At 38.8% G+C, this 12,231-nt stretch overlaps 1 protein-coding gene across 1 annotated transcript; it reads left to right on the forward strand.

Annotated features, from left to right (window-relative positions):
• Nucleotides 1-298: 298 nt before the first annotated feature.
• Nucleotides 299-10,592, forward strand: arhgef18a (rho/rac guanine nucleotide exchange factor (GEF) 18a). The gene is made up of 16 exons (XM_008434568.1): nt 299-350; nt 1,456-1,622; nt 1,988-2,105; nt 3,117-3,368; nt 3,611-3,687; nt 4,113-4,294; nt 4,466-4,521; nt 4,734-4,913; nt 5,002-5,142; nt 5,892-5,983; nt 6,055-6,150; nt 7,196-7,243; nt 7,345-7,806; nt 8,407-8,722; nt 8,843-8,947; nt 9,846-10,592. Exons 1-16 carry the CDS (start codon nt 299-301, stop codon nt 10,004-10,006), a joined length of 2,505 nt encoding a protein of 834 aa, XP_008432790.1. The 3' UTR covers nt 10,007-10,592.
• The last annotated feature ends 1,639 nt before the right edge of the window (nt 10,593-12,231 follow it).

The raw sequence follows: 12,231 nt of genomic DNA on the forward strand, positions 1-12,231 counted from the left end.
ACAATTCAGTCTTTTTATGTTTTATGTTGTTACATTTTTTTTTTACCAAAGTTAAAAACAACTAAAAATGCACTGACCAGATTTTTATGGTCGATGTACTCTCTGCTAGCTATCTCAGAACAATCCAAGATTTCATATTTTTCTTTCTCTCCCTGCGTCTTTTTTTCTGTTTTGCAGCTTAGAAAATAATTTCACGCTGTAGGTTGTTCACAAACAGGACAGAAAACATGGCTCCTCCTTTCTGAGCAGAACAATGACTAAACATTACACTTGCATCTAACCTGTTGAACAGAAGATCATGCCGCCTTCAGGCATCTTTAWGTTACACCCAGAACGGGTGGAGGCTCTCRGTTCTTTTTGATATCTTGCCTCAGTTTTTTGCCACAGTGGGTTTGAGATGTGCCTTAAATCTGAACATGTACAGAACCTTTACAGGCTGTATTAGGGATGCACGATATTGGACTTTTGGTCGATATCCGATATGCCGATATACTGATATACTAAAACTCATTTGGTCAATAACTGATAACAATACCGATATTTTCTTTCCTATACCTACTTACTGAAACTATATGGTTTCTCTACTGTGGAGTTAAAATGCTGCATTGTCTTTGTCATTTTAACCTTCTGCCAAATGCAAATACTCAAGCTGAAAATGATGTAAYCCTTTCAACTTGTATTATGTTTAATGTCAAATTGATTCATAACATCTGCTCTCTCTAAGATAATAACAATATTCAGACAGTGCAAACTGGTGAATTTTCGTAAAACTAAACTCAACTTAATGAAAACCTTTTAATATTTATCAGTTTCTTATGACGCTGTGCTGCAGGCATCACTGACACTGGTTTATCATATCAAAACAACGCCTTTTGTATTAGTGAATTATTTTGACGGAAAATTTGTCCGACATTAAATTTTACAACTGATATCAGCCGAATATCGTGCATCCCTGCTGTGAAATTGATAGCATTTTGTTTTTKATCACAGTTTTCAGCTATTGACAATAATAATGTAGTAATAATAGAAGCCTCTGGGGTTTTTTCTGTAAAATACAAGCAAGTTTTCAAGTTTGTGACTTTGATATTTAACTGAATTTCTGACTTTGATCTAAAAGTCAAATGCTGAGAGCAGCTTAGTTCACTCAAAGATAAGCACATCCTCATCTTTTGGTCATCTTGCCAGGGTTTTACCTGYGAATAAAACATTAAACTAGCCTCATTTCTGAGCTCAGCTCACTARGACGAAGAGCAAATCACAACATTTTGCTGGTAGACTTTACATTTCAAGTGGCTGTTTGTTCTGCCTGTGCAAACTGCAGACTGTGTGATTTGACTGAGTGGCAGATGAAAATGTAATGTGTGAACTACATTTTGTTCAGGCGTAAATAAAATATGTTTCTGAGGGGTTTCTATGTGATATATATATATATTTTTTTATTTCCCATAAACCCAGAGGTTAAGACGGAATCGGTAAGCTCTCGTTTTTGGTGTCAGTTTTCAGGTAATCTGGGAATACAGATGGCGGCGGGTTACGGCTACTTTTGCAGCCATCACAGCGAAGCTGTCAGCTACTAYAAGGAGCAAATGCAGAGCAACAAGAAGCTGCAAATTTYGATTAGAGTGAGTATTCGGCACTATGCAGTYTTTATTTAAAAAATAAAGACCTAAGACCTGTCATCCAAAAGGCCTCGTCAATATTAAAACTGTGATTTTATTATTTCTTTCTGTCTGAAATGTAGCTGGTTTGTCAGTGGAGAGTCTGCAGAGGTTGAGCTGAAATTAGGAAAGAAAAATACAGCTTTTAAGCAACTTATATTAAACATAGACTTAACCAAAATACATCTATGATGTTTAAGTTAAGCAAAGTCTTCACCAATCAACAAGCTTATGGAGATGTTGGCAAGTTTAAGTAATAATAAATGCTGTATAAGATATTAMATTTTATGAAGTTGGTTTAAAAACAAAACATTTTTTGTTGTTTACAGAAAATCGATCAGCTGCCTCTGGCGCGAAGATTAACGATTCCTGAATGTTTCTTGCTGGTGACTCAACGCATCACAAAATATCCGGTTCTGTTGGAGCGAATCATCCAGAACACAGACGGTAAAGGATCCCTCCCCGATCCGTTTATCTGCTGCCTTCTTTCAGTTCTGGTAAAAACCAGAGTTTCACTGAGAAGTGTAAACAGGAAATGGTCCAAATTCTGCTCCATYAGACCTTTGCATGCATTGTTTTATAGATCCAATACTCAGAAATTATAGTTTTCTATGTTTGGATCAGTAGATCTTCTACTCTAATGCTGCGTTCCAGTTGCCTCAGAAAACCTCTGAGCTTGGTTTGATGTCGGATGACGGCGGTCTCATTTCAAAGTCGGCATTTCAACATGGCGACACACATAAACATTGTTTGCAATACCCCTTTAATCATTTTAACCTTTACTTTCTGTAAGCAAACACCACTTTTAATGGTGTTCAGTTTAGAGTTGCAGACGCAACTTTTACATGTGTGTCTTGTAAAATAAACATGTTTCCACCATAACTTACTGCTGTCTAACCAAGAAGCTTCCTTACAAGTCGCAACTGGAGGTAGTCGGAGTTACTCCCAGGTTTTTGGTGGGAAATCCGACTTCGTAGGGCGTTCCAGTTGATTTTTCCAACTGGGAAGTCAGAATTTCCCTGTTCTGAATATAACTTGAATGCAGCTCAAGCGTTGCCAGGTCTCACTAACAACACTCTTGGGTGTGGATGCTGTTACAGAGTTGATACCTGCTCAAAATTAGACATTACCAGTTTTGGCAAGGTGCTTAAAATGAAGTCATGAGAACCACARAGGTTGAAGAAGCTATTAAAAAGGGAACTGTCTATTTCAAATATTTAATGACCGCCTGTGGCAGGAAAGCCTAAGAAAACTATTTTCACTTGTGTTTCACTTATATTCCTTCAGTTTAGCCCCTAAACAGAAGCCAGAATTGGCCAAATCCTGGTATTTGTCTTTTCAAGCTTTAAAAATTCCAGCAGTCAGAAACGAACCACACGATTCTTATTGGTGCTTCGGTTTTGAAAATATTTTTTTCTTCTAATCGGTTGGTAATTTATTTTGTGCTGCTTCTCACAGCTGACACACATGAGCACAGGCAGCTGGAGAAAGCTCTGGAGYTGATCAAGCACACCATCTCCCAGGTGAACACCCAGGTGAGTGAATGTGGGAAGACCGCTCGCCTCAGAGAGATCATCCATCGACTGGAGCATAARACTCAGGCCAAGCTGAAAGATGGCCGCTGGTTGTGCAGAGAGGACCTGAGGCAGGGCAAMAGGACCCTGCTGCATGAAGGACCCCTCACCTGGAAGTCGTCCGGTAAACAAAAAGGTTTGTGATGGACTCTGGCCTCCGTCTTAGAAATAAAAGATGGTTAAAAGGTGTTTATTTTAAACTKTCAGTTTACTGGTCAGTATGCTGCTGTCTATGACCAGGTACAAYGTTTGTTTTTCTGCTTGATAACATCCAAATGAGTGTGTAAAACGTAAAGAAATCATTCCTGAAACGTGTCTGCAGTTGCAGCACTGTCTGTGTCTTTTTAMATTTTCATGCTGTTCYMTTTTCCCCTGCAGAAATCCATGCTGTGCTGCTGTCAGATATGCTGCTTCTGCTACAGGAAAAAGATCARAAGCTTGTATTTGCTGCCATGGTGAGTCCAAAACTATTCACAGAAAGCAAAAATATCACAACTATCTGTCATTTTCTTTTCTAATCATGAGGCAATCTTGGGAATTGCTTAGTAAATTAGCGCTATAGAAAAATCCAGAAAAATTAAAGTTTTAAAGTTAGCAAAAATSCTAAAGCGTTAAACCAAAAAGAAATATGTCTGTGGATTATCAGAGTTGTGCTCACCACTGGTAAAATGAAAAGCAAGAATGAAGGAATCTATAAGGGGTCAAATACTTTTTCACTGCACATTAAAACCTTAWTTTGAKCAGATGTAAAGTCACAATGACRGCATTTTTAAAAACCRAGCTGGAATCTATTAAATCTGTGCCACATGTCGGATCTGAGGTGTTATAATGAAGGCTACATCCGAATCTAAACGGAGGACATCATTGTTGTCTCTTGYAGGATAGCAAGCCGCCAGTGATCTACCTGCAGGGAGTGATTGTCAGGGAAGTGGCCAAGGAGGAAAGAGCCATGTACGTCATCTGTGCGTGTCCCTCCGGCTCSCCMGAAATGTACGAGCTCTACACGAGCTCCAAAGAGGAGTGCAAAACCTGGATGGACCTCATACGCGACATGGCAGAAAGGTGAGAGGGACAAAAGTAGATCTTAAGATGCTGAATTATTAAAGAATCATTAAAGGTATCATTGAATATAACTTCATCAGATAAAAGTTAAAGCATCTCTGTTCGGAAAGATGACTATTGCTTCTTTGTCGCTTTGAAATAAAGCATATCGGTGAAATGTTTGTGTTTCAGTTGCAGAGACAATGAAGTGCACAAAGAAATGGTTACTAAACTGCAGCAGTATCAAGGTAAAACCCCTGAATTTAGATTACACAGATCCTACCTGTAACCCAAATACCTGGTTAACTTTGGCAAAGAATATTAAAATGGTAAATATCTGAAAAAAAAATCCAGGCAGTTTTTCTATTTTCACTCTTTACCTAAATAGTAGGAAATCTGTAGGACTTTGTGTTTTAAGTTTGTCGGATTAAATAAGGTTCTGTTTGGTCCTACTTTTCAGATAAGCTGCAGAAAAGAGACGAGCAGATAAAGAAAATTCTGGAGAAGAAACAGGAAATTTTTGCTGAACTTTATAGCGACGTGGTGGGTCAGAAAAGCCTTTACGACGGGCTGCTGCTGCGAGGCGATACTTCTGACCTCCAGCAGGGGGAGGCCTTGTTGAGTGGGGCCATCGAAGAGGGTAAGACCAGAAAAACTACAGTTAAAGTCGTTTCTTCAAGTAGAGAGATTAAATAATGTTTGTTTGTTGGTTTTTCTTTTGTCTGCAGTGGAAAAGTTACAGAACCTGCTCTTTATGATGATTGAACATCCAGCCGCTCCTGAGGGGGAAACGGAGACACAGCAAAGTGTCAGGAGGGCACAAACCTTCAAAGGCTCTCTGGATAATCTGGTAGCTAACAGCATGAAATGTAAGTTTGTTTTTAGTAAGGATAGACCTTTTCACTTGAAGCTAGATGTGTATTATAAACTTTTTTTTTTCTGAGTTTAGATCAGATTGAAATGCTTATGCTTTATGCCAGAGTTGGAAAAATTCAGGACATGTCTCTGTTTTTCATATCATATCTCATTTCTTTTTATGTTTCTATGATGTTAAAGCCAAAGCAGGTGGTTTATAAATTGCCTGAAATATGTCCACCAAAAAATATATGCTGTGAATTTCAGGGGGTTATAATGCCATGATGTTACAGTCTGGGTTTTAATAAATTACATAAAGATTTTAGTTTGTAAACTTCTGAAAGTAAAAGATTATTTAAAACAGCTTCACATCTTTCTGTGGCATTTATCAAATGCAAATAATTTAATATTTCTGACCTAAAACAGAAAAATTTAGACATATGTGCTGAAACACACCGTGAAAATGTACATTTATCATGTTTTACTAAAACAACAAAGTGCCTTCCTGTCACATTTTAGATACTTTATCATACTGCTGACTTCTTCTTTTGAGGATTTTCTAATTTCTGTCATTGCACCACGCCCCAAAGTAGCTCTGGCCGGAGAAATTAAATCATTGACTGATTTATTGCTTAAGATCTCTCTCTCTCTCTCTCTCTCTCTTTCTCTCTCTCTCTCTCTCTTTCTCTCTCTCTTTTAAGATCTCAAAAATCACAGGAGTTTTTCTTTTTTAATTGATTACTTTGTTGTAACGTTTTGTCAGACGAAGATGCAGCTGAAAAGGTGCCACGCAGGTACAGCAGCTGTGACCTTCTGCTCAAGAACATGTCGATCTCTGAAGACCTGGGGAAGTCTGTAAGTGAGACGCATGTAAAAGATCTAAACTGGACGTTCAGGTTTTATACATTTCCTCTGTTCTGTTCCAGACTGATGATGATGATGATGATGATGATGATGATGAAAGTGGATCCTACCCAAAGCTGCTCTGTGGTTCAGCCTGCGGTGGTTTCCCTGGGACAGCGGTAACTCCACCATGATGGCAATAATAATAAACTGTATTTAAAAAGGGACGGTGTACTGCTCAAATATAAATGTCCCTTTTATGTTGACAGGTTACAAAATAGATATACAATACTATAATAGAATGAAACACACCATCTGATCCATTTTTAACACATTTTCCAAATTGGATTTCACAAACATGCCTTGCTATTGTTGCCATACCTTTTAAAGTTTCTCTTTTTAGTATTTTATGGCAGTTTATGTGATAAACCAACAAAAGTTTTGGAAAATTATAAACAGAACATATATCTGTTTTCTTTTACAAATGATAAAAGTAAAAGTCCTGTCCCTCTGCTTCCAGCCTTAAGTCAATACTTTGTTTAAAAATATTGTATCGAAGTTACAGATTTCATATTAAAGGAAAAGCTTCTTTGAACACTAATTTTCAAATATTAAGGTTTCTCTCTCTCTCGACGTCCCACAGGAGTTAATACATTTGCTTAAAGTGATAAAAAAAAGAAACCAATTTTTTTGTAAATATAGATTTTAATGTAATTATTTTATAAAATTTCCACAACAAAATGACACTAAAAGTACAAGTAATATTTATTAAATCTATTTTTCTTGTCTTTAGGTTGGAAAGTTTTTTTTGTTTTTTGTTTTTTACATCGGTTTTCATATTACTCTTTTTGTAAAGGTTTCATGTTTTTTTTTCTTTATTTTTAAACCTAAACTTTGAAATAAAATGGCAGTTCTACAAAAATGACAACAAACTTATTATAATAGATATTTATCAATTGATTTCTTCAAATCATACCACGATCCTCTTGCTTATTTCTCTGATTCCACTGGTTACAATTGTTTTTCTTTCTTTCTCGTTTGTTTTTAAGAGGAATCTGAATAAAAGAGCAAAGTACAAAACTTTGCCACACATGCATCACTGCCATTTCACTTCACAACTTTGCGTTGATCTGTCACACAAAGTGGGAATAGAAGTAGGATTGTAAAGAATTTAGTAGATGTGACTGTGCGTTCATAAACCAAAGTTTCACTGCTGCTTTGCAGGTGCTTGATAGCGTTCAGTCGCTGGTGCAGAAGCTCTACAGCTTACAGGCAAGTTGAACCTCACAAAGCCACAAATGGGATTATCTACAGTTTAAAAACGCCGTTATATTTCCATTGCAAACAAAATATCCGTGCTTTGATTCGTGCAGGCCGTCATCGCCCAGCAGGACAGCAGTATCGAACTGCAGAAGCTCTTCCAGTCAAAGAGCAAGCTGCCCGTCCGCAGCAACACCAACGCGCTGCTTGAGAAGGAGAAGGAGCGCAACTTGGAGAAGCAGAAAGCGGAGCTGGCTAAGCTGCACAAGCAGCAGGTCCAGCATCAAGCGGAGCAGCAGCGCTGGGAGAAAGAGAGAGAGAAGCAGCGGGTGCTGATGGAAAGTCAGAACGCTGACCTGCAGCAGCGGGAGGAGAAGTGCAGGAAGATGGAGGAGATGCTAAAAGAAAAAGAGCTGAAGCTGAAGCAGACTCAGGAGACGTACCAACAGGACCTGGAGAGACTGAGAGAGACCACACAGAAACTGGACAGGGAGCGGGAGGTGATTAAACGGGACAAGGAACGTTTGGAAAAGATGAAGGCAAAGCTTGTCAACCATTATGACGATCCGACATGGGTGAGAATAAAGGAGAAAATCACATCCATCATTCATCTTATGTAAATATACTCAAGAATTGTACTCAAGTAAAAGTATCACTACTTCAACATATTTTTACCATCCAAGAAATGACTCAAGTAAGAGTAAAAAGTGATGGGAAAGAAGGCGACTCAAGTACTGAGTAACTGATCAAATCATTTTATATTTAAAAGTTACGTCAGCCAGATCAAAATATAAAGTTATTTGGGAATGTTGGTATGAAAATAATTTCTATAAATAACAATTACAAAATGACAAAATCAGGCTAAAGAAATAAATTTCCCAATCAATTTCTTTCGATGTAAATCTGTAAAACAGGCTGTCGGTGTGTTTAAGTCAGGAGAATTTTTTCTTCATTCAGTGAAGTTACTCTCAGTGTCCAGAAATTTTACTCAAGAGTAGTGAGACTTCATAATACAATTACTGAAGTAAAGGTAAAAAGTACACCTCAGTAAAAATACTCCTCAAATACACTTTTTCCCAAACGTTACTCAAGTAAATGTAACTAGTTACTACTCAACTCTGGTTGCGTTCTTCATGATTTTAACATCTTCCTCACTTTGTCCTCTCTTTTCCCAGACTCCGGCGCTCTCCACTGTCCCATCATTCAGGAGCAGCATAGTAAACGGAGCAGGGACGTTGACCCCAGTTCCCAATCCACAGGTCTTTACTGGTAACTCTCCTGACCCGGCAGAATCTCCTCCACGGGTTCCGCCCCGGAGCACCAGCATCAGAATGAGCAGGCAGATGCTGCCGGTTCAGTTGATAAGCACCACCAACCAGGTGCAGACCCCTGTGGAGGTGCAGCAGAAGATTCCTAAGAAGCTGGCGGCCGAACCCAAAAGGAAGGAGAAAACCAAGTCAAAGCGCTCCCACAAGAGAGCCCACAGTGCAGGTCAGAAACCCCAAATTATTTATTTGGGTTAGTCGTTTTAAATGTTTATTGTGGGTTATTAAGCTGCAGATACTTTCTGTCTATTGAACAACATCATTCCTGCTTGTTTTCTTCCTCCAGCCAATATAGACGTAACCCAGGTGGTCCCGATCCGGGTGATGGGGAAAAACGGAGGCAGTCTTAAAGCCCAAATAAGCACAAGTCCAAAAAGAGTTTTAAGTTCAGGTATGAACCTAGAAAAACTTTTCCTAACTGTTAGAAATTTTTCCAAAAATATCAGCTTTGCTACAACTTCTGATTTTTTTTAGTTCTTTATCCAATTACCTTCACTTTCAATACCGATACAGATATCTGAAGTTTACATCGACCGATGCGATACAGAAAAACAGTTCTGAACTGACTTCAAACATGCACAGACACAAATGTACTGAATTACAAATTTACTTGGCAACGCTGCACTCGAGAGCTTTTTCTTACTTTGCCAGAAGTATAATGATGCACAGTTTTATAAATTCTGTCTTAAATAAATCTAATATCCTGTCTTTAAAGGAGATGTCACTTTAAACTGTTTTGCTTGTTGACTTTAAGTAGCTTTAAAAATATAATTTATTGTAATGAAGTAGGGCTGCACAGTGGCGCAGTTGGTAGAGCTGTTGCCTTGCAGCAAGAAGGTTCTGGGTTCGATTCCCGGCCTGGGGTCTTTCTGCATGGAGTTTGCATGTTCTCCCTGTGCATGCGTGGGTTTTCTCCAGGTACTCCGGTTTCCTCCCACAGTCCAAAAACATGACTGTCAGGTTAATTGGCCTCTCCAAATTGCCCCTAGGTATGAGTGTGTGTGTGCATGGTTGTGTGTCCTGTGTGTCTCTGTGTTGCCCTGCGACAGACTGGCGACCTGTCCAGGGTGAACCCCGCCTCTCGCCCAAAACATTGGCTGGAGATGGGCACCAGCACCCCTCCCAACCCCACTGAGGGAAAAAGGGTGCAAGAAAATGGATGGATGGATGGATGTAATGAAGTATAAATCACCAGTTTAACTTGAGCAGTAACTACATTAGGGGATGTAATTTCATGTTTTGTTCGCTGCAGGGAAGTATTTTAAAGCTTTTCTCCCCTCCTCCCTCAGATACCTTCAGGTCACCAGGATCTGCCCAAAACATAAAGCCGTCTCAGTCGTTCATCGCACCGAAGTGGAACAACGTTGGTTCTCTTCCGCCGCCGCCGACCCCTCCTCCCTTCCCAAAAGACATGCATTCGACAGAACAAGAAAAGGTTTTTGTTCTTTAACGGAGGAGTTTGGATGTGAGCAGCAGGAAGACATTTTTAATCCAGATGAGAAATCTTCGAAGAGTTGCACTTTTGCCAAAAAAAAAAAAAAACAATCCAAAAAGTTTGGACTTTTGTAATTATGAAAAAATATATATTTTAAATGATTATTTTAATACACAAAGACTCTGACCCAAAGTTTATTTTTTATTTTAATTAAACTCTTAATCTTTAACTTTAATAGCAGTAATAATGTGTGTACAACTTTGGTTTAACAAGTTTACGTCTGTAAATATAAAGATCTTCAGGTTTCTGCTTCTCGGTTTGTGTACGAATCGGTCCGACTTGTTACTGAAAATGAACAATCCATGTAAATGGCAGCAGATTGTGCAGACTGAGTTTTATACACAGTATTGACAGATATTTAAAGTTTCCGACAAATGTGTTTGAGTTCATAACAATTCTGCCTCTGACAGCCTGTTCATGTTTTGGTATAATCATGTTGTTCCCGGTTGAAACTTTGTAAACATGAACTGGTTTTGTGTAAAAATGGTCAAACGTCAACTGAACGGCATGCAATTAAAACATTTTAAATTAAGAACTCAAATCAATGTGAAGCTGCTTTCATGATGCATTATTTTGATATCTTATGCACCTTTTTGTCTTCCACAATGAGGCCAGGCTCACATTTTCCTTTTTCATTTTATTTAGACTGTCAGAAGTGCAGGGAAATAAAACGCAGACTTTATGCGTTATTGTATGTAGTTTAATGGAAAACCTGTGGTTGTATTATATTATTCATTCAATAGTCATCCATTCATTATTCAACAGTTTTTTCTTCTATCTATCCATCCCTTTATTCTTGCATGCATTCAGTTCAAGAATACTTTATTGATCCAAAAGAGAAATGAAATGTTGTAACTTATTAATTCAAATTATTCAAGTTATTGATGGCTGTGGGCAGGTAAGATATTTTGTATCAGTCTGTATTGCAGCGAATTTGAAGAAGCCTCTGACTGAAGACACCATTTTTCCAACATTCTCAACATCCTATTTATGCTGCGTTCACACCAAACGCATTTTCAGCGTCAGGGGCGTCAGATTTACATTCAAAGTCTGCATGGATTCACGCTGAAGGCGGTTTCAGTGCGTTTCGAGTGTCTAGCGCAGAGTGATTTGAACCGTTTTGAGTGCCAGGCGTGTCCGACGCTCCACATAAACTTTGAATGTAAACTAGACGCGACTGATGCTCAAGACACGTTTGGCGTGAACGCACCATTGCTCATTATTCCTCAATATTTCACAGTTATACATCTATTTATTCTTACTAATCAAATCCTCCATTTGTTGCTCCATCAGCTGCTCCTCTGTCAGTTTGTTCTTTTGCAGATTCTGCATTCAAAGCCTGAATTGTTGCCCAGTTGGAAGGAGGACATCAGCGCTTGGAGAATCTGTAAAGGTAAAATGGCTTAAAAATCCCACAGCTGAAATATTTATACTTGTGTTGGCGGAGTGTGTGAAGCAGTGTGCCAGTCAGACAAGCAATCCAGAGTAAATAGATGCTCCCTCAGTCCTCTTTGAGGAACTGCTGAAGTCACAAGAGACTCATTGTCAGGCTGCTGTCCATCTCTGCACATGAAAAGACTCATTCAGCCCCAGAAACCACTGTCGTCTAAATCCACACAGCTGTTCACTCTGTCACGTTACCATCAAATAATAAAAAATAATTGATGTATTTTATTGGGATTTTATGCGATCGGTCCACGCTGAATAGAGAAAATGAAGCATGGTTTTACATTTTCAATATGATTCTGAAGAGTCTAAAGTTGCCTTCACACTGCAGCCCGAAGTGACCCAATTCCCTTTTTTTTTTTTTTTTTTTTTTTTTGGGCCTTAATGTGATCTGTATCTGATCTTTTCATGATAGTCTGTACAACACGGGTCGGATTTTTTTCTAATGGGACCCACTTAACTTTTCAAATGTGACCCGAATCTGATCAGTCAGGTCACGTTCATCCGACCTGAACATCATTGATACTCGACAAACGTCACTATTCTGCGTCCTGATACGCGCAAGCGGAAAGAAAACAACAACCATAGCGGACGATAACGAGGATTGCGTTACTAAAGGGCTGGCTCCGGTCGGACAACAATTTCAGAATCGTAAGTTATGCTCCACTGTTAGCATCCACGTTGCTAACACTGAGCGCTACTTCTTTTTATGGCGGTTGGCAAAACACTGAGCA

Source organism: Poecilia reticulata, linkage group LG17 (genome assembly GCF_000633615.1).
Source record: "Poecilia reticulata strain Guanapo linkage group LG17, Guppy_female_1.0+MT, whole genome shotgun sequence".
NCBI lineage: Eukaryota > Metazoa > Chordata > Actinopteri > Cyprinodontiformes > Poeciliidae > Poecilia > Poecilia reticulata.